Source organism: Ruditapes philippinarum, unplaced genomic scaffold (assembly GCF_026571515.1).
Source record: "Ruditapes philippinarum isolate M1 unplaced genomic scaffold, ASM2657151v2 ctg4697_1_1_1_1, whole genome shotgun sequence".
NCBI lineage: Eukaryota > Metazoa > Mollusca > Bivalvia > Venerida > Veneridae > Ruditapes > Ruditapes philippinarum.
The window spans coordinates 52,990-76,912 of record NW_026857280.1 but is presented as its reverse complement, the minus strand read 5'-3'; the positions used below and the strand labels follow the sequence as shown (position 1 = coordinate 76,912).

General features: G+C 32.8%; 2 protein-coding genes across 4 annotated transcripts in view; one reads left to right on the top strand and one right to left on the bottom strand.

Moving 5' to 3' along the window:
* Positions 1–23,923, top strand: part of LOC132749262 (clavesin-2-like) — a 40,572-nt gene that overhangs the window by 623 nt on the left and 16,026 nt on the right. Inside the window, exon 1 of one of the 2 annotated variants that reach the window (XM_060738986.1) lies at positions 23,891–23,922. The exons of the other annotated variant lie outside the window; for it this stretch is intronic. The gene's annotated coding sequence lies outside the window, so the exon portion shown is untranslated. Of the gene's footprint in view, positions 1–23,890; position 23,923 lie in introns of those variants that run through there. 2 annotated transcript variants of the gene reach the window in all.
* LOC132749261 (uncharacterized) lies at positions 599–23,901 on the bottom strand. 2 transcript variants are annotated; one of them, XM_060738981.1, is made up of 10 exons: positions 23,789–23,901; positions 20,427–20,658; positions 19,085–19,209; positions 18,337–18,473; positions 16,355–17,379; positions 15,204–15,393; positions 12,603–12,671; positions 11,476–11,567; positions 4,508–4,597; positions 599–720 (listed from the first exon to the last, which is right to left on the bottom strand). In XM_060738981.1, the coding sequence occupies exons 2-10, from the start codon at positions 20,628–20,630 to the stop codon at positions 643–645; spliced, it is 2,010 nt and encodes a 669-aa protein (XP_060594964.1). In that variant the 5' UTR covers positions 20,631–20,658; positions 23,789–23,901; the 3' UTR covers positions 599–642. The 2 variants fall into 2 exon arrangements, with proteins under 2 accessions (XP_060594964.1, XP_060594963.1); XM_060738980.1 differs by having other exon boundaries at positions 23,730–23,868.

The following is a 23,923-nucleotide window of genomic DNA, read 5'->3' as shown; positions in this document are numbered from 1 at the left end:
ACCTTAAAAAGTAAAGAAGTTATTATATTTCTTAAAGAAATTTCTAAGTTCAAAGGGAGATAAATCTAAAAAAATTGCTTCAAGATCAAGAACCTTGTCAGATAAGATCTGGTTGATGATAAGATATAAGTATTTGAAGTTTGAGGTAGATACCTTTAAAACTAAAGAAGTTCTTGTCAAAAATAAAATTTTTCAGGTAAAAAAATCAAAGTTAACGGGGAGATAATTCTTGATATATTGGTACTAGAGTTATAAATCCTTGTCACATAAGATGTGGTTAATGATAAGGTGCATATATAAGAAGTATTAAGTTGATCCCTTAAGAAATAAAGATGTAACAGTAAAAAATAATATTTTTAAGGAAAATTCTAAATTCAAGGGGAGATAAATCTGAATAAATATTGGTGCTAGAGTTATGAACCTTGTCACATAAGATGTGGTTGTTGATAAGGAAAATATATTTGAAGTTTGAAGTTGATACCTTAAGAAAAATATTTTACTGCACCAAAACTTTAATCTGAAATCTGGACGCGGATGCCGGAGCGAGTAGGACAGCTCTGCATATACTTTGTATAGTCTAACTAAAAATGAAGTCAGATTAAATGTTTAAAAATTTATTAAGACTTAAACAATCAAATCACACTAGCTGTCTGGTAGATCATCTATAACTCTTTCCTTGTCCCTTTCTTGAGAGGAGATCCACCTTTGTACTGTCTGTAACTGAAATATAGCAAAAAATCATCACTTTTTATATTTAAAAGGCACATTATGCTTAATTCCTTCTTTAGAAAGGTCAACATTAATATTATGTTGTTTTTTTAAACATTTAAACAATTGTTTTAGAGCATGTTTGATGCTTACCACCTGAGAACAAGGGTGCCATAGTCACAAAATACGCCCGTTTACGAAAAAGCTTTAGATGGAGATGGGGGCATTATGGATAAGTGTTATCTAGCAAGCAAGTTTTTATTCTTGGCACTGTGTTGTTAAATGAACCTTAAAACAATTCAATAGGGAAGATATGCACAGAATGTGTGACCTTGACCTTGGTCGCAGGGACCTGAATTTTATGCACGGCACTCAGCCTCACAATGATGAACATTTGTGCCAAATTATATTGAAATCCCTCTATGCATGTAGAAGTTTTGCTCCAGACAAGTGTTTTTCTATGAGCTCTAACTGTGACCTTCACCTTTGACCTAGAGACTTGGTTTATGTGCAGGGCACTACGTCTCATGGTGGTGAACAATTCTATAAAAGTAACATTAAAATTCCTCCATGCATGTAGAAAATATGCTCTGGACAACATCTGGATATTTAATCATCTCCAGTGACCTTGACCTTGCAAATATTAACCTAAATTAAATGTGTAACACCTGTAGTCATGATAGTTACCATTTGTGCTACAATCCATCAATAAATGATGACTAAATGGTCCCTATAACCATCTTCAAATTTTTATCTGAACTTTGACCTCTATGTGTAACCTTGACTTTGGTCGCAGGGATCTGAATTTTGCATGCAACACTCAGCCTCACAATGGTGAACATTTGTGCCAAGTTATATTGAAAACCCCCTATGAATGTAGAAGTTTTTGCTCCGGACAAGCGTTTTTCAATGAGCTCTAAGTATGACCTTGACCTTTGACCTGGAGACCTGGATCATGCATGGAGCAATACATATCATGGTGGTGAACATTTCCATAAAGTATTATAAAAATTCTTTCCATACATGTAGGAGATATGCTCCAGACAAAATCTGGATATTTCACCATCTTTAGTGACCTTGACCTTGCATATATTGACCTAAAGTACATGTGTCACATCCGTAGTCATTATAATGACCATTTGTTGTTACAATCCCTCAATAAATGATGATTAAATCGTCCCTATACACATCTTCATATTTTTATCTTTTTTTTTAAACGGGCGTATAAAAGTACATGTAATTTAATAACTAAAAAAAATTCTGATTTAAGATTTTATTCTAGGGAAATACATTTCATTACAATTCTTAATCTTTGAATGAGCTGAACTGATATTTACTTGAAAATTAAAATATAATTAAATTTCTATGAGAAAGTATTTACATTTGATAAGGTAATTACTGTATGATCTTTATGAACAAATACCAAGTCTACAGAACACCATAGTTATCACAGTTAAGAATCTTGACCAATGAATGAAACATGTGTAAATAAATGTTACATTCTTTAGAACATACTCAAGTCCAGAAAGAGGATTATTTCATGCCCTTTGATTAAATTCTATTTTTAAGAATTGAAAGTGAAAATAGATCAAGGGGAGTAATTGTGTAAGTCAATTATGAACAAAGTAATAACTTTGTTGTCTCCCTTTGATTAAATTCTATTTACAAAATCTGGATATTTCATCATCTTTAGTGACCTTGACCTTGTATATATTGACCTAAATTATATGTATCACAGCCATAGTCTTGATAATGACCATTTGTGTTACAATCCCTCAATAAATGATGACTAAATGGTCCATATACACATCTTCATATTTTTATCTGAACTTTGACCTCTATGTGTGACCTTGACCTTGGCCGCAAGGACCTGAATCTTGCACGCGACACTCCGCCTCACAATGGTGAACATTTGTGCCAAGTAATATTGAAATCCCTCTATACATGTGGAAGTTTTGCTCCGGACAAGCATTTTTCAATGAGCTCTACGTGTGACCTTGACCTTTGACCTAGAGACCTGGTTCATGTGCGCGACACTGCTCCTCATAGTGGTGAACATTTATATGAAGTTTCATTAAAATCCCTCCATACATGTAGGAGATATGCTCCGGACAAAATTGGACGCCCCCGCCCGCCCGCCCGCCGACCGCCGCCCGCTCAGGGGCGTTCCCATAATACGTCCCGTTTTTCAAACGGGCGTATAAAAAGGCATTGAATGTTAAATAACAGAAGTAAAATATAAACAAAGTAGTATTTTGAAATCCGTACAAAATTCTAACTGACTATAATTGTATTTATGCCAAAACTCATCAGAAGCAAAAGATGTTTCAAGTAATTTGCCAATAAGTAACTTTTTGAAATTTATAACAAGACATCAAACATAATAAGTTTTTGAGAAGTAAAATAAAAATCATTTCTAGAGCATTATGGGCCTTTAAATAAATAATGCATCAAATCTTTGTATAAATAATGCAAAAAAATATCTATGTATCAACTAACTCTATATCAATAATGTCATAAAAAACATAATGAGGGTTCAAGAGTTTCAAGGGTAATACAAATAAATGTCACCGCTAAGTAAGACTGTTTTAAACTAAAAAAATTTAATAAAAAGTTCTTTATAATATATCAATTTGCATGAATCTGCAAAACACAAAACAAATTTATCTATAACATAAATTATTGAATATCTCAAAATGTCCTAATGTATGTTCAGTTCATATACAAACTTTAAAGACCCATTTTGTCGTATAAAATGCTATAAATTCTATTTCATAAAAACTTTCTATCTTGTTTATCCTGTCACAGTTACCAAAAAGAATACGCATTTGTCATATACATATATTATCTTTTGCTAATTTTACTATGTTTGCAAATGGTGTACTAGTATTCAAGGAATAAGTATATTGTATGGAAATCAAAATACTAACTTGTTTACATTTTGCCACCTTTAAGACAAATTACTTTATGGTTTTCAACTTCAGCACATTTTTCTTTCGTTGCTGAATATCTAACATGCTCTTAATCCATTATTAAAACATTATCAAAAACATGTTTTTCTAAAGAATTATAAAACTATGGATTTCTGAAGCATAATGTGCCTTTAAGGCTTTTGTAAAATGCATTCACCATGGTTGATTTAACTAAAACCAAGTTTTCTCCTTGAAAGTGTATAAAGCTATATATATCTACTGGAACATTTTATTCTGTTAACATACAATTCTTGTGTGTTTTAAATAACAGAGACTTTCTAGGTTACATCCTTTTGGGGAATTGGTCGTGATATAGCTTTAAAGCCTTTAAAGAGATCCCACCAAGGTCTTTTGACATGACGGGACTGGAAATAACTTTGTGAGATTATTACTCCATAATATGGATATAATATATTATAATGTAGGTCTTTACCAACAATTTGCATGCAAAATTTCAGATCATTAACTTGCTTTGTTTTTCCAGAATAATTGTTCTTATTGTAAAAAATGACCGAAAATTGAAAAGCATTGCAACGCTTTTCACTCAAATCGGACTAAGCATAACACAAACATACGATTTTCAGTGTATTTCTGGGTAAATTTCTTAATTATCTTTTTGTATATATTTTTAATTTAGATGCTTTAGTTGATGTGTGAGAAATTAAAATTTTATTTTTTAGGCTTATGAACCTCAGTGGAGTTCCTTTAAGTAAAATCATTGAAAACTGAAGGAAAAAAGGTTACAAATGTAAGATATCACTTAGAAAACAAATTATACTGAGTCATAATTTCTAACCTACATACATTAAGTATAAATCAACACATACCCTGACTTTAAATCTTGCTATACAATCTGGAGATTTCTTTTGTTCCTCACTCAAGTCTTTTGGCATAATAACATAACAATAAACAAGAGTCTGAAATAGTAAAGATAGTAAAAATCATTATAATATCAGTACTGTATCACACTATCATGTTGTATATTTTCCTTTATCAAGGCTGATCAATGTTTCAATAAAAAAAATAAGAAAACTTTCTTTGTTAAAGTTGACCTTATATTTGCTTGAAAATTAAACAAGAGGGCCATGATGGCCCTGAGGTCGCTCACCTGTATATAGGCCCCCGGAGCGGGCCAGTTTGAAACCCCAGGGCTTTTATTTGAACAAACTTGGAAGACAATCATGAGAAGATGTTTCACAATGTTAAGTTTTTACTACACACATGTAATGAAAACAATGATCTCACCAGCCCCCGTCCTCCTCCCTGCTTCCTCCACCCCCCCCCCCCAGCAGGGCCAATTTTCACCCAAGGGCTTTTATTTGAACAAACTTTGTAGAAATCCATAAGAAGATATTTCATGCTAAACATCTAACTCTAGCTCATTGGGTTTTTTAAAAGAAGATTTTTAAGGTTTAACTACACACATATAGTTAAAAACAATGACACCCCTGGGGCGGGGCCAGTTTTGACCCCAGGGCTTTTATTTGAACAAACTTTGTAGACGTTTACTAGAAGATGTTTCATGCTTAATATCTAAACTCTAGCTATTTAGGTTTTTTCAAAGAAGATTTTTTAAGTTTTTACTATATGCATATAGGGAAAATCAAGACCCCCCGGGGCGGGGCCAATTTTGACCCCAGGGCTTTTATTTGAACAAACTTTGTAGACACTCACTAGAAGATGTTTCATGCTTAATATCTAAACTCTAGCTATTTGGGTTTTTTCAAAGAAGATTATTTAAGTTTTTGCTATACACATATAAGGAAAATCAATGACCCCCGGGGCGGGGCCAATTTTGACCCCAGGGCTTTTATTTGAACAAACTTGGTAGACACCCATTAGAAGATGTTTCATGCTGAATATCTTAGCTCTAGCTCTTTGAGTTCTTTCAAAGAAGATTTTGTAAGTTTTTACTATATGCATATAGGGAAAATAAATGATCCCCTGGGGCGGGGCCAATTTTGACCCCAGGGATTTTATTTGAACAAACTTGGTAGACACTCACTAGAAGATGTTTCATGCTGAATATCTAAACTCTAGCTATTTAGGTTTTTTCAAAGAAGATTTTTTAAGTTTTTACTATATGCATATAGGGAAAATCAAGACCCCCCGGGGCGGGGCCAATTTTGACCCCAGGGCTTTTATTTGAACAAACTTTGTAGACACTCACTAGAAGATGTTTCATGCTTAATATCTAAACTCTAGCTATTTGGGTTTTTTCAAAGAAGATTATTTAAGTTTTTGCTATACACATATAAGGAAAATCAATGACCCCCGGGGCGGGGCCAATTTTGACCCCAGGGCTTTTATTTGAACAAACTTGGTAGACACCCATTAGAAGATGTTTCATGCTGAATATCTTAGCTCTAGCTCTTTGAGTTCTTTCAAAGAAGATTTTGTAAGTTTTTACTATATGCATATAGGGAAAATCAATGACCCCCTGGGGCGGGGCCAATTTTGACCCCAGGGCTTTTATTTGAACAAACTTGGTACACACTCATTAGAAGATGTTTCATGCTGAATATCTTAGCTCTAGCTCTTTGGGTTCTTTAACTCATTCAACCCTGTACACTGTCTACCACTTAAACCCTACTGATAACTGATAAGCCAACTCCTAGGTACCTTATTGATTTTATCTAAACTGTCTCCCTGAGGGATATTGCACTGTTTTATTGACAGGTCATAATATAATAGGGGGTGCATTATGTAATTTGCCTCTGGCAATCTCATTTTTAATCCAATCAAGCTGAAATGACACACAAGTGTTGGCAATAAAATTACCTAATCACTGGTGTAACTTCCATCACTATGGCAACATGTTGGACTGACTTATTATCAATAAAATAAAGAAGATTTTCAACATAAAATCTGTTTATTTGTAATAAAAGAACTTTATTTATTGTATAAATTTCTATTAAAACATTCTTCTCCATAATATAATAATTTAAAAAAATATATTGAGAAATTTACTGCTAATTTACAAATTAGAAATGAATACTTTGGAAGCATTATGCAAATAAATAAGTATAGTAATGACTAATGAGCAAATATAAGTATTATGTTATGGAGCTCATAAAAACAGACAAGAAATGTAACATTTATGGTGCAGAGGTGTATATACATCAGAAATTCATATTCATTAAAAAAAAACTTTTATTTTCCTGTTGTTTTTTTAAAGAAAATTTCAAAGAAAACAATAAATAATTTATCTTTACTACTGTGTCTAAAAGTAAGAAAATATTAGCCGGAAAAAATAATCCATATATGAAATATGAATGAAAATTGTTATATGTGTGGATTAATTTTAGATAATTTCAAAATTATATATACTGGTTGGGGACCACCAAAACCGGACAACCACCAAACCCGGACGGCCCCGAAAATGCTTAATTTAGTATTTTCTTTGTTCGGTGAACTTGTCAGTCACTTTTTTATCAACAATAAGTGCATGTTTCTTTTAAAATTAAGTAAATAAGTTTATTTCAACCTCCGTAAATGGTAATATTTTAATGTCTATTTCAAGAATGTTGACGTTGAAATTCGGGGGTCAAAAAAGCAATGCCTGACCTCATATACCAGCTATAATCATTTGCAGAGTGAATAATAGAATATCCAAAACTTCAGAATTTGTTGCTGACATATTGTATATCATGTTACAAATATAAAATCAAAACACCCAAACTTTTATCTGAATTAAATCACATCATGTACATATCTGTCCGGCCACATGGTACTGTAATGTAGACAATTTAGGTTATTTTGATACCCTCCTTGTCGAGCCTCAGATATAAGTGTCAATACAATCAGAAATAAACAAACTAGTTTGTTAGCTAGGAGAAGAACCTAGCTGAACTGTGTCAAATTTTGTGGTCTCTAGGTTAACTAGAAATGTGTCCATAGGACACGGATGCCCCCACACGCCACAGTTCTGTCAATCTTATGACTCTAGGTCAAATATTTTTTGGACTACATGTGCCACAAGTTGAAAACTAAAAATCAACAAAGGGCCATAATTCTGTTAAATTTGGTCGCAGCAAAAATTCCTTCCATTACTACAATCTACACATTAAGGTTGTTAATCCCTGGAAGTTTAAGCAAAATCTGCCATCCGGTTTAAGAGGAGTTGCGTTCACAAAATTTCTACATAGTATATAGTGAAAAAATCAACAAAGGGCCATAATTCTGTAAAATTTGGTCGCAGCGAAAATTCCTTCCTTTACTACCATCTACACCTTAAGGTTGTTCATCCCTGTAAGTTTAAGCAAAATCTGCCATCCGGTTTAAGAGGAGTTGCGTTCACAAAATTTCTACATAGTATATAGTGAAAAAATCAACAAAGGGCCATAATTCTGTTAAATTTGGTCGCAGCAAAAATTCCTTCCTTTACTACCATCTACACATTAAGGTTGTTCATCCCTGTAAGTTTAAGCAAAATCTGCCATCCGGTTTAAGAGGAGTTGCGTTCACAAAATTTCTACATAGTATCTAGGAAAAAAATCAACAAAGGGCCATAATTCTGTTAAATTTGGTCACAGCGAAAATTCCTTCCTTTACTACCATCTACACATTAAGGTTGTTCATCCCTGTAAGTTTAAGCAAAATCTGCCATCCGGTTTTAGAGGAGTTGCGTTCACAAGATTTCGGGACGTACGGACGGACGGACTGACGTATTGACGGACTGACGGACGGACGGACGGACGGACGGACAAGTGCAACACTATATGCTCCCACATTGTGGGGGCATAAAAATTATGAAATTTGTACAGAAAAAAGTTCCAAAAGTGTCCGGTTGATGGTCTCCGACCAGTAGATCTAATAATTATAAAAATTATATATATAATAATTTAAAAATAATTACAAAATAAATACAAAAACTGTAAGGTATTTACATTTTTGTATTTCTTACATTAGAACAGTTACTCTTATTTTCTAGCGCTTTCAATTATGTTACTTTTCTTGATAAAAAGGAATGAAAAAAAGGTCATCAGTTAGACTAAATATTTTTGTAAACAAAATCAAAATTACTGTCTACAAAGTAGCTCAATCAGAAACACAGAAAAGAACAGTTCAAAGAAATCAAATTCATTTGAATCCGAATCAAGATCTGGATTTGGGCCTGCGAATGTCTCTTAGGCAATTCTGACCGATCGTTTGTCTTCCACTGAGAATATTTCACATTTTCGTACGCACTATTATTTTCACTTTGACTGTCACTCGATCTATCAGATTGATTCTATCTCACTTTCACTATCGAGACTAATGTCACAATCTGAATTTGCGCCATTTTCCGTGTCCGTATCAAACATAATGTCAAATAAATTCTTCCGATTTTCCATTTATTTAACGCAATATAACTTTTTTTCAGATAGAGATATTTCGATAAAATTTTCACTTTCGTATAGGTAAACCTTTATACTATACATATAACGCGTTTTCTGATTGGTCAAAATACCTCAAATCTAAATATAACCCGTCGAAACAACCAATGAAATGCGCCGACATAACTCGTCACGCGGTATACAGTAGTAGTTCAATACGCGACGACTACTCTCGTCATGCGGGATAGCCGATAAATTTTATACGACGACTATACTCGGCGCGCGGTACACGCTAACAGATAAAGACGACGACTATACTCGGCGTACGGGTCGAATGAGTTAAAAGAAGAATTTTTAAGTTTTTTCTATATGCATATAGGGAAAATCAATGGCCCCCTGGGGCGGGGCCAATTTTGACCCCAGGGCTTTTATTTGAACAAACTTGGTAGACACTCACTAGAAGATGTTTCATGCCAAATATCTAAGCTCTAGCTCTTAGGGTTTTTTAAAAGAAGATATTTAAAGTTTTTTCTTTCGGTTGCCATGGCAACCAGAGTTCTGCATGGAATTAAATTCTTTGAACAATTTTTAAAGGTGACCACCAAAGGAACATTCCTGTGAAGTTTGGATGAAATTGGCTTAGTGGTTTATGAGGAGATGTCATTTAAAGTAAAAGTTTACGGACAGACGGACGCCGGACGCCGGACGAAAAGCGATCACAAAAGCTCACCCTGTCACTTTGTGACAGGTGAGCTAAAAAGGAAACAGGCATAATACTCAACTAAAGTTACCTACTAGAGAAATAAAAAAACTCTGAGGAAAAGCTCAACTTTTATTTCCTGAAGAAAAATAACATGACAGTCCCCCATGACTGAGCGGTTACAGTCACTCACATGAGGGCCATCCATGACTGACTGGTATTAGTCACTGACTTAAAACTAATAGCCTCTTACAGCTGTCAACACAAAGCACGACATGAACTTTGGATTTTTTATGTAAGAAAGCTATCAAGCTAGCTAACTGAATGATGGTGGTTCTACTCAGGTGCCTTTTTGTGCCTGAAATTATGTACAAAGGGGTACCAAAAGTCTACCCCCATCAGTAAAGCTGAAAAGTTGCCATATGACCTTAACTATGTCAGTGTCACTTAAAACCCAACCAAATAAAAAAGAAATATATAAATAACAAAATAAAACACAGAAAAGATTGCTCTGAAGCAAAACTGAACTTAAGAATTATTATCCAGATCATTTGTAAATCAGAACAGTAAATAAAACTGTTAAGACAACACTAAAGATAACAAGAGCTGTCACAGGAGACAGCGAAGCTCGACTAATAAAATACTGGACGCAGTAAGGAGGATAAAACTATGAAGAAAAATCAATTATGTATAATTATGTATAAAGTTATAGTAAAAAAGTAACATTTGTTAACATTAATTCCAAGATCAAGGGGAACAATTCTAGAAATAGTCACGCTAGAGTTATGAACCTTGTCACACAACATGTGTGTAATAATAAGAAATATATATTTGAAGTTTGAAGTAGATACCTTAAAAAGTAAAGAAGTTATAATATTTCTGAAAGAAAATCCTAAGTTCAAAGAGAGATAAATCTGTAAATATTGCTGAGTTATGAACATTGTCACATAAAATGTAATTGATGATAAGGAATAAGTATTTGAAGTTTGAGGTAGATACCTTTAAAACTAAAAAAGTTGTAGTAAAAAATAACATTTTTCTAGTAAAATAATCTAAGTTTATGGGCAGATAAGTCTTGCAATATTGGTGCTAGAGTTATGAACCTTGTCACAAAAGATGTGGATGATGATAAGGTACATATATTTGAAGTATGAATTTAATCCCTTTATAAATAAATAAGTTACAGTAAAAAATAATATTTTTAAGGAAAATTCTAAGTTCAAGGGGAGATAAGTCTTGCAATATTGGTGCTTGAGTTATGAACCTTGTCACAAAAGATGTGGATGATGATAAGGTACATATATTTGAAGTATGAATTTAATCCCTTTATAAATAAATAAGTTACAGTAAAAAATAATAAATTTTTAAGGAAAATTCTAAGTTCAAGGGGAGATAAGTCTTGCAATATTGGTGCTAGAGTTATGAACCTTGTCACATAGGATGGGGATGATGATTAGGTTCATATATTCGAAGTATGAGGTTGATCCCTTAAGAAATAAAGAAGTAACAGTAAAAAAAAAATTTAAGGAAAATTCTAAGTTCAAGGGGAGATAAATCTGAAAATATTGGTGCTAGAGTTATGAACCTTGTCACATAAGATGTGGTTGATGCTAAGGAACATATATTTGAAGTTTGAAAATGATACCTTAAGAAATGACAAAATTATATAAAAATACTTTACTGCACCAAAACTTTAATCTGAAATCTGGACGCGGACACCTAGGCGAGTAGGACAGCTCTCGATATACTTCGTATAGTCAAACTAAAAATGTGTTACCTTGGCAACTTGCTCAGTGACCCTGTTAATACCAAAGAAACTGGTCCAAGTAACCCTACCATTGTTGTAATCTTCAACTTCTTCAAATGTACCTATACCAATAAACAAAATAGAAATCATATATAAACAACTGTTTATAAATCAATTATACATGTATGTTAATTGTATCGTGATATCTATTTCATACCCCGACTATCTAAAAGTGTTGAAGACACATTATACCACACTAATTAATGACTTTATTCTTCTATATAAGCTGCAAACGTCTGTTAAAGGCCCATTATGCCTCAGAAAAGCATTTATTTTTATTTCTAAAACACTTATAATTTTTAATGTCCTGTTATCAATTGTCAAAGATTACTCATTGGCTTATGACCAAAACCATCTTCTGCCCATTTCGCCTTTTGGAATATAGTACATATTAAGTGATTCAGTATTTATGGAAGTGAAAATACTGCTTTGTTTACAATTTTGCTACTTTTATGACAAATTATGTCACATTCAGTGCTACTTTCTTCATGCAAAAAAACATTTATCATGCTCATAAACCATCATTTAAACAACAAAACTCATGTTTTCTCTTTTTAAAGAAGGAAAAACTTATTTGTTTTGTTAGGCAAAATGTGCCTTTAAGTAATGATTGAATAATGAATTTAAAGCATATTCAATGTTTATAATAAGAAGAAGGAGTAGCACTGAGTGTGATATAATGTGTAGCAAAATGTAAACAAAGTGGAATTTTACTGCCATGCAAAATACCCAGCCATTACTGTAACTGAAAGAATTATCAAAACACAAAAGAACATAGGGCTAAATAAGTATCCTGTCAGAAATTGTAACAGGACAGTAATCCAACAAAATGTCCTTTGTCACATAATTAAGAAACCACAGTATTAGTTATTCTTCGCCTCTCTAAATTTTGTATGTAACCAGGGTTTTTTTTTTTCAAAACTTTTCAAACTGCTTCCTGAAGCTAACCTTCACTGGTATCATATGAAGAATCATAACAGTGACCCCTGCCAAATTCCACCCCCCCCCCCCCCCCCCCCCAGAAGTGATCAAACGCATAATTCTGGCGTTAAAGCCTTAACATGACATGAACACCAATGAAATAATAATAAGCTTACCGTCATATACAGTCTTCACTATCACAGAATACGAGGCATGGTAAAATTCAGGACCAACTTTATACACAACTGAAATAATTATAAAATTTGTGTTAATAATTTCCAATGTTGATGATTTTAAAGCAACAAGGCAGTCTGTAAGTTTTGAGTTTTACTCTTGTCAGGTTTTAAGTATAAGAAATGTATAAATATTCACTACGCAGGTGAAATTTTGAACGTAAAAGAGGCCATACATTTCTACTTTTATCAGCAAAATTCTGCTCATGCATTTACAGTTAAAGAGAATTTTTGCATATTTTCACATTATTTTGGTTATTTTCATGGATTTTTATTGCCTAAGGCTATGTTAAATCATATAATTCAGACACTTGTCAACAAATTAAGTCACTAGGACTGTTTTAAAGTTTACACAAAAAATTGAAAATTAAAACAAATCTGCAGGCATGCTACTTAATGGTAGTCAAACTGTAATGCTTTCCCGCCAAAAAATTCTAACATCAGCCAATAGCGTACAAACCTGGTTATTCCAGAACTTTTTTTCTTCAAAATCTAGGGCATAGGATTATTTACAATCACTCATCCTTTATTGCTATGTACTTAATTCCAGTTGTAAACAGTAACAAGAGGGCCATGATGGCCCTGAGGTCGCTCACCTGTATATAGCCAATTAAGAAGATGTTTCATGCTAAACATCTAAGCTCAGGCTCATTGGGCTTTTTAAAAGAAGATATTTTAAGTTTTTACTTATAATACACATCTAGTTAAAAACATGACACCCCTGGGACGGGGCCAGTTTTGACCCCAGGGCTTTTATTTGAACAAACTTTGAAGACACTTGCTAGAAGATGTTTCATGCTTAATATCTAAACTCTAGCTATTTGGTTTTTTTCAAAGAATTTTTTTTTAAGTTTTTGCTATACACATATAAGGAAAATCAATGACCCCCGGGGAGGGGCCAATTTTGACCCCAGGGCTTTTATTTGAACAAACTTGGTAAACACCTATTAGAACATGTTTGATGCTAAAAATCTTAGCTCTAGCTCTTTAAAAGAAGATTTTTTAAGTTTTTACTATATGCATATAAGGAAAATCAATGACCCCCTGGGGCAGGGCTAATTTTGACCCCAGGGCTTTTATTTGAACAAACTTGGAAGACACCCATAAGAAGATGTTTCATCTTAAACATCTAAGCTCTAGCTCATTGGGCTTTTTTAAAGAAGATTTTTTTAAGTGTTTACTATACACATATAGTTAAAAACAATGACACCCCTGGAGCGGGGCCAGTTTTGACCCCAGGGCTTTTATTTGAACAAACTTTGTAGACACTTACTAGAAGATGTTTCATGCTTAATATCTAAACTCTAGTTTTTTTGGGTTTTTTCAAAGAAGATTTTAAGTATTTGCTATACACATATAAGGAAAATCAATGACCCCCGGGGCGGGGCCAATTTTGACCCCAGGTCTTTTATTTGAACAAACTTTGAAGACACTCACTAGAAGATGCTTCATGCTTAATATCTTAACTCTAGCTATTTGGGTTTCTTCAAAGAAGATTTTTTAAGTTTTTGCTATACACATATAAGGAAAATCAATGACCCCCAGGGCGGGGCCAATTTTGACCCCAGGGCTTTTATTTGAACAAACTTGGTAGACACCTATTATAACATGTTTGATGCCAAATATCTTAGCTCTAGCTCTTTGAGTTCTTTAAAAGAAGATTTTTTAAGTTTTTACTATATGCATATAGGGAAAATCAATGACCCCCTGGGGCGGGGCCAATTTTGACCCCAGGGCTTTTATTTGAACAAACTTGGTAGACACTCATAAGAACATATTTCATGCTAAATATCTTAGCTCTAGCTCTTTGGGTTCTTTAAAAGAAGATTTTTTAAGTTTTTACTATATGCATATAGGGAAAATCAATGACCCCCTGGGGCGGGGCCAATTTTGACCCCAGGGCTTTTATTTGAACAAACTTGGTAGACACTCACTAGAAGATGTTTCATGCCAAATATCTAAGCTCTAGCTCTTAGGGTTTTTTAAAAGAAGATATTTAAAGTTTTTTCTTTCGGTTGCCATGGCAACCAGAGTTCTGCATGGAATTAAATTCTTTGAACAATTTTTAAAGGTGACCACCAAAGGAACATTCCTGTGAAGTTTGGATGAAATTGGCCTAGTGGTTTATGAGGAGATGTCATTTAAAGTAAAAGTTTACGGACGCCGGACGGACGGACGTCGGACGGACGGACGCCGGACGAAAAGCGATCACAAAAGCTCACCCTGTCACTTTGTGACAGGTGAGCTAAAAAATTATTGAATACTGAAGATTGTGAAAAATAACTTTCTGAAAAAGATTGATTTATTACAATATATGCCCATGTTAGAAATTTTTTGGGGGGAAGCATTACCTTAATGCCACATGTCAAAATACAGAGAGAACATTATACCAAATCATCTTATATCAATTGTATGGGTATAATTCATTAACCTTTTGACAACTAGCCAGTTAACAAGTATGATAAGCAATCGGGCATAATAGTCATATAGAAAAATATAATTTTTACTCTAGATCAATCCAATCAAATATATATAAATACTTACGAAAGTCTGTACCAAACAAGATAGAAGGTTTCGGCACCCATCCTTTACTCCTGAAGTAATGATATGCTACATAACGTGGAAGAAACTGCTTCTTGTGACAAAATCTACACCAGAGATCAGTTAATGAAAGGTTGGTACGATTCTCATCTTGAACAGTAAGACAGCCGAGTCCATATGTTAGAAAATAGGCCTGAAATAAAGTTAAAACACATAAGGTCACATGATTAGGACAAATGACTTTTCTGTCAGTTTGGTTTTAAAACAAGGGTCATGCAGATAACTATTGGTCTTATGAAAGGGATCTACAACCAATTCTCAAAATAAATGTGAATTTTCTAGAAAATTAAACGCTTATCAAAGTGTATCAACTAAATATAATTAGTCTTTAGGTATTGCAGTAAGTTTTTTTTGTCGCATCAAAACAGTATAGGTCATATGGCGACTTTCCAGCTTTACTGGTAGAGAAAGACGTAAGGCACAAATGGGCACCTGAGTAGAATCACCAACATTCCATAAGTTAGCTAGATAGCTACCTCACATGAAATACATAATTCAAACCCACAGCGCTAAAGGGAGAGTGGTTTTAAGTCAACAACCTTACCCACACAGCCATGGACCCATTGCAGTGAGTAAACCATATTACTGAATAAATCACTTAGTGTATATTTACATTTCTCAAGACTTCTTTCATAAAACAAATCTCTAAAACTCTTTAACTGATAGTGGTATAATAGATCTCTCTCAAAATTATCATCAATATAAACTTGCCAACACCTTCTGCAACACTGGTCTCACTATCTGTGATTTTTTTCAAAACTTAACAAAATGTGTTTGTTACTTCATAATTTTTCATTATTCAAATCCTTTTAGTATGCATAATATTATATATGCATGGTGTAAAATTCACAGCACTTTTTGAGAGGCAGAAATTACATCTAAACAGTACATATATATATTTTGCAGATGTACAGTAAATACAAATAAACTTGGAAATCATTTATCATTAATAAGTATTTGTTTTCAGTTCAGGTTATATTTGTAAATATAATCTGATAAAAGCTCACAATCTATCATCAATCCTTTGAAAAGCTCTCAGTACAGACAAAAATAATTGCTATATTGCAAAAAGATGAAATCAAACCTATTTCTACCTCTTCAAGGCTTAACAACAATGGTTCATTGAAATTAAATATTTCTTTCTTTTTGACAGGTAACCAGGTGTATTTTTCCTTCCTTTGCACAACATAGGTACTGTCATCAACGTCTGAGTCATCTATGACAAGATATTCGGTGACTGCAGTCTTATCATTTTCATCATCTTCCAAGTCCCCATTATCATCACCATTATCATCATCATCATCTCTACAATAGGGATGTACTGGTAATGGTTCTGGTTGAATGGCTTCTACTTCTCTATTGTCAGTATGTGAATCATTTAACTTATCACCACTATCACAACAGTCTGGTTTCTCAATACCATTACTTATTTCCATTTCAACATTGCATTTTGTTTCCTCTGTGTCTACTTCAGATTTAGTTCTTTCTTTAATTCCCTTTATGCCCTGATCATGTTTAACAAACACCTTATCTTCTTGTGTAGTGCCCAGTTCATTTATCTCACTATTACACTTGTCTGTATGTTGTTTATTATTTTGTCCATTGTTCAAATCTGGTTCAGCAAACTTACATTTTGAAGTATTAGTTATAACATCAGCATTTCCAAGTGTGGCGCTATCCTTGGAAAATTTCATTTTCTTATTTGGAATGTGAAACAAATCATTATCCTGTATTCTTTTCTTGTCAGTTACTTGAATGTCACTATTATCATAATTTTTTAATACCGTTTCACTTATGTTTTCTTGGCTTTTGTTGTTTTCACTTGTTTTTTCTTCAGTTGCCCAAAAGTCTTCGTCTGCCTCCATGTTATCCCATGAATCAGCACCTGCATTTTCATTGGCAGTTTCATTTTCCCATGATTCACCTTTGACTTCCTGTTTTGAACATTCTTCATTCCATGACCAAGTTGAAGTGTTTCTATTGGTTAAACTCTGTTGCTCAGCAACACTGGTGGCATTAGTGGTGTTTAAAGGCATATTTTCAATCACAGAATTAGTGTTTAAAGTACACCCTGGGTTAGACTGTGGCATACATGAATCGAGGCAATCATGCTCATTTCCTACAATGAAAATATATAACTATTGAAAATATTTTTATTACATATACATTTCATTAACATGTTAAATTTACCCTTTCGCTGCCAGAGGGTTAATGTTTTATTGATCACCAATTTGCCAGAAGGTTTTCTAAGAAATTACTATATTATTAATTAATATGATTATTATTATTTGTTATTAGTATTATAATAATTAAATATGTTTCCAAATCTGCTAGTATAACAATAATTATTGTTGGTGGTATAATTATCTATACATATTTATTATTATTATTATCATTATAATTATTATCGTTATAATTATTATCTATTATTATAGAAATGGCAAAAGCCGTCCATATGGCAAATACGCCGAAAACAATAGGAATGGCATATGCCGTCCCTTTGGCAGTGAAAGGGTTTATGTACTTTGTTTGATTAATTTAATCAAATATGTACAGCAAATATTGATGCCATAATTTAGCTTGTTGCCAAAGGATGTTATAATATGATTTGTCATGACGAAATGCTGATTTTTATGTTGTTTAAATGTTTTTCTATCAATGCCTATTTTAGCGCATTGTTTTAATTGCATCTGGAAGTTGCACCACCTATTCCTACTTCCCCTTAAATTTTGTATATTGGCTGAATAAAGAAGAAAGTAGTCTAGCAATGCACCAATGAAAATATGGAAAATATGTTTCACTGCAGTGAAAAATAAATATTTACAATTAAAATACTGAAAATGAAAATATGCATTTTATTTCATTTTTTATTTATATTTCTCAATAATTCATTTTTAAGTATAATAAATAGCTTTATACACTTGAAGTGGTTTTAGAATCAAATGCCCTGATAACAATGTATTTTTAATATATAAAAAAAAAAAGATTACATTTTACAGTCGTTTGTGTTTCAAATAAGCGTTTACTTCTTTAGTTTAAAACACACAGTATGCTAAAGTTTGTATGTTAGTTTTACCTGTCTGTGTGTAGTCTACATCACTGTCAAACTCCTCATCTTCCAATGCATCATCTATCACATTATCTGCATCACCTTCACCCTGATTACCCAGTCTTATATCTTGTGACTTTTTCCACTTCATGTGTTTCAAATACCTGTTACAATACAAATAGGGAAAAAAATATTAACATGTAAAACTAACAGGATGTTTCATCTTAAAATTAAAAAGTTTATGTAATTATGTTTATTTTTGTTGGTCACAGATTTACATAATATGAACTTTGTTATAGTCATTTGGCAAATTTCACATTGTATTCATTGAGCCACTCCATGAATTATTTTGGGTATATGCAAACATCTGGGTAGAACCACCAGCCTTTTTACTTTGTAAATAAACAGGTTGCTCAGATGAATAAATTAAAATATCAAATTAAAATTTAAAGCAGTGAGAAGTATGGAACTTAAACTTTTGGCAATACTGGTACCCACAAAGAAAAATGGAAAAAAAGAAACTCAACTCAATGAAATGGAGACTGACGAAAAACTTAACAAATCAGCCATTGATGACCATGTAACTTAACCTATAAAGAAATTACAAAATAATCATGGAGATCCACACAGGAAGTTATCTCTCACTCAAGAAAGCCAACAAAAAATGAAGGCCCACAAAAATGGAGTTCAACAAAAAAGTTAACACTCTCTTATGGAGGGTTCAGAAGCAGCTAACAATCTGTTTCGAATGCTTATAAAAAACAATGAAACTTACATTCTTCTTCTCATGACATGAACAACATCAGGTTCACCATCTGTTGTTGATGGTAAATGTACATAAGGCAGATCTCTATGTGTTGAAGGTGCTCCTCTAGACGTCAAACCTTTCCCAAAAAAGCCCTGTACATACAAAATTATATTTCTAAAGCTATACTATAAAGCAATGTTTTATAAATTGATCTTTTCAAAGAAATTTGATATTATTTCAACAACATTATCACAAATTGAAAATTGTGAATATTTGCTTCGCAATTGGGAAAAAAACAACACTAAATTCAACTCAAGAAGGCTTTAATTTATGTGTGATAACTATTTATGAGGGACAAAAGTCCTTATTAAATACATGTATTAAATATGGTTCCAATGAAAATTACCAAATCAAATATTGTCTTTTAGCACACTTGTCTTATAGTAGTGAATGAATGATGTTATTTTAAAGCAATTGCTTAAAATTTTCTAGAACAAGTATTAACACTATTAGGAAATTTGATACACAATATACATGTATGTGTATTTACTACTGGTAAGGGGTAAGCATTAAAGCAATATAATGCAACATATTCCATATCACAATATTTATCTGGCAATATATTCAAAATGTTTTCAGATATCGCAATATATTGGAGGTAACTATGAAGTTTTAATAAAAAACATAAAATTATATTGAAGTAAAAACGAGTTTGTCAAGTTTAACTTCAAATGGCATTTGCATACAGTTTCATAATCCTTCATTTACAATATTGCTTTTAGCACAATCACGCCAATTTTTTCATATGAAGAACTTTTTGTGTACAATTAATTTGGATATATTACGCTATAATCTATTAAGTCAAGGATCTGTAGGTCTTACCCTTGATTTTCAAGCATTTTAGATAGTTCACAATACATGTATATCACAATGTATCGCAATATGTCTATAAATATTGCAATATGATTGTTCTTTGCAATACCCAGTCCTTCTACTGGTTTACTAATATGAAATTTGGCAAAGCTTAGAACAGGGAAGTTAGTTAAAAAAATAGTTCATTTTTTCGTTTTAAAGGTGTCATTCTGTATTTTATGCACTGCTTCCATTTTCACTTGGAATGCTGGATGATTATTATTAATCTGAAAAGTTGTGATTGTTCGCTATTAGAATACTCTGCCTATTATCATTGAATTACATTGAAAATGGCAGCGCCTGACTAGAACTGACACTGAAAATTTCATTGATAGGTATAGAATTCTATAATTATATTCTTTAATTGTATTCTATTTGATTTTCTTTTAAATATACAAGTGTAGTCTATAGCTGGGCAAGCCAAAGCCTTTGACTTCCCTGTATAAGCACTACTTACCATTCTCTGAAGATATGAAATATCACCAGAGTGAGTGACGATCACATAGTCTCCTTGTATTTGCCCAGTGTAATGGAACCAGTAGTTCTGGTTTGGATCCTCTCTTGTTATAGATGCTATTGGTACAGGAAATGGTGATTCTCGTTCTTTAAACACATATTTCTTTTTTCTATGTTGACTTAATTGGGTTTTATTTGCACTCATATTTAACTTTAAAACTTCCTTTTTTTCCCTGAAATACAGAAATAAATCTATGATAAATAAAAAAGATTAATTTCAAATGTAAATTGAATTATCTGACTAATTTTCTAAATAAATATATCAACTGATTTAAGGGATGAGAGTTTGCAGACAGCTCTCAGCCTCTGGTAGAATATCATTCAATTAATATATTTTAATTTCGCTTTTATCATTTTTAATTTCATGTATAAAAATAACTTTGTTCAAATCTGAGCTGGTCTCATAATGTTCTGTGATTGTAAAAAAAGACAAGAGGGCCATAATGGCCCTGAGTCACTCACCAGAAACAACTGCTTTTCAGTGTTGGAAATTATCCATTGTCAATATTTTCTAATATTTGATTTGAGCATAGAATGTTTAAAGAATACTTTGAAGAAATGACATGACCAGCGCATTTAAGCTTTAGTTAAAATGGGGCGAATCAAATTAATATGAGCAAACTTGATAAAAGACTACCTAAGGATGCAACAGACAAAGTTTGGTGATCATCCATCCATTAGTTCTGTAGAAGATGTTTAAAGGTATTTCTATTTTTAGCCCTAGAGACCCCTAAAAAGGGCCAATCAAATTCATATGAGCAAACTTGATAAAAGACTACCCAAGAATGCTACAAACAAAAATTGGTGATCATCCATCAATTAGTTCTATAGTAAAAGATGTTTAAAGGTTTTTCTATTTTTAGCTCTGTTGACCCCTAAAAGGGGCCAATTGAAATGGCATGAGCAAATTCAAGTGTGACTGTCATGACAATGATGCTACAGACCAATTTTGAAGTAAATCTGCCCACCAGCTTCAGAGAAGAAGACGATTGTGTTAACGCATGACAACAGACACCGGAGCATCTCCCTTTGATACTAACTAAGCTCACCCTGAACCTTCTGTTCTGGTGAGCTTTAAAAAAAAAGAATCATAAATTTTATATTGTATTATATGATTTTATTAATATGAATGCATTTCAAATTTAAACATGTTTGGGTCATATCTATTCATATCTATTCTCTCAAAGTGACCAACTACAACTAGTGATCCACATCAACATGATTTATAAATCAATAGTGAGGAACAAATTACCACAAGACTCAATGAATATCAATAAATGATCAACTGTTAGTCACTTACAGACTAATTTAGCCTTGACTGAGAATCGGAACAAGCTGTCCCTAGAAAACAATCAAAATAAATGCTAAGTGGGTGGACATGCACGAGCGTATTGTATATAACAAGCAAGCTTATAACTTAATCGAAAACAGCTTTCGGCATCATAGGTACTGTAACAAGAAGCTTAATTAAGCGTGAATGGTTTGACCCATTTAACTTACTGTTTTTTTCATCTGTCAATGCATTAAGCCTACATGTAATTTTAACTGTTATTTTTACACACGGAAATTTATCAGCAACACTGTTGCTAGTTTGAATCAATTTAAAATCAGAAAACATCTGTTAGTTCTTCAAAAAATCAATAAAATATAATTATATTTTGTTACATATCTCAATCAAAAATTTATTCAATGGCGGCTCTCTAAACACAATTACCAGCAATTTATTTTAAATTTTTATTGTAAACTATTTTTTCCCTGGACATATTAACCATTAACCCATTACCAGATATATACGCCTTTCTACGCCTTTTCCACCCCACCCCCCCCATTTTTTGCTTTCTCAAATGGTGAAAAATTACCTTATTTAGGCCTTCAAACACTTGTTTTTGTTTGAGAAATGTTGTTTAAAAAATTGACCACTTTTTCGGCACCGTCCCCCATCCAAAAGATACATCAGGGGGTTGCCAGAAGGGGGATGTGCCCCCTTCTGTTTGGGGGGTTTGAAGTGGGGCGGAGTCCCCTCAATGCCAAGAAAATTTTGGACTTGTGAGAGGCTAAAAATGACCCCAGGTCAATCATAAGGTAACGACAGTTACGTGTAACCAATGCTGAAAAGCCTTTGACTCTATCTCAATCCATTTAGAAGTGGCAGCACTTTGAAATCAATTTTGATGGAAAAAATCAACGCAAAATAGTGATTTTTGGCAATTTTGAGATGTCCCCTAGTTGCCATGGTAACAGGAAATTTAAGACTGAGCATGTTGTTAGAAAGGCAATGGTCCAGTCAACATTTGTGCCAAGTTTGATTAGTATTGAAGCAGTTTTATAGCAACTTGAACTTGTAACGGGAGACATTTCAATGAAAACAGCCATTTTTCACAGAATGCTCATGGGGTAATGGGTTAAGACATTATTTAAAAAAAAATCAATTGTGTGATAACTGAAATGAATTATCTCAAGAGATAGGCAAATACTATCTAGAGACAATATATAGACTGTAAAATTTATCTTTCACTGAACAATTCAAATGAGAAAGATTGATAAATCAAATATGTGTAGCTGTTCCCCAGTCAATTTGTAGGTCACGAGGTGCAGAGAATTGAGATCGGAAATTTAGAAGGGTAATGTTTACATATGTACCAGTTACTATTAAAGAATAAAGATGATGGATTTAAAACTTGATTATAATTGAGAGAGAAATTAAGTGGGATCATGTGTTTTTATTCTTTATTGGAAAATGAAATCTTGGGAATTTGTTTAAAAAAACAGATATTTATCAGGTAAAGTGGACCATTTTTTTCCTTTCATTGCTAGTTACCACTCCCACCAACTGCTAATTGGACAGTGTCCGTGTAGAAAAAAGTAGTTCATGGTTGGTGTTGGAAAAAAACATTGCCCATTCAAAACAATCTTGATGTCTCTTTGATAAGTTGGGACTTACATGTAGGTAGCACTAGCAAAACTGTATAACTTTGTAAGCTGTCAGTAAATTCAAGTAAGGTTGCACTACATGTAAAGTCTATAGTATGCTGAACAAATAAAACTTATAATAAAATTTACTCCACGCCATTGGTTTAACAAGGTTTTACAAAGCAAATTAAAGCCTTTTAAGTAACAAAACTGATATGTTAAAACTTAAATCGACAGAACAGAAACTCTTAAATAGCTGAAATTTGTAATTTGACATTTTGTGATGAAATTAATATCGCGAAAACACATGACGATAAGTAATATTGTATCTTACTTCTGTTCTGAAATATGTACTTCCTGTATTTGAATGAACAAGAATGTAAATTTTTGTACCCAAAGTCAATTTAAAGGATTATTATTTATCAAACAGCATCAAAAGTGAAAAGAAACCCAATTTGATTTTAAAAAATCATGGAGGCTGACATTTTGTGACTCCATGAGAATAGTGTTGCTGTGAAAGTCACAAAG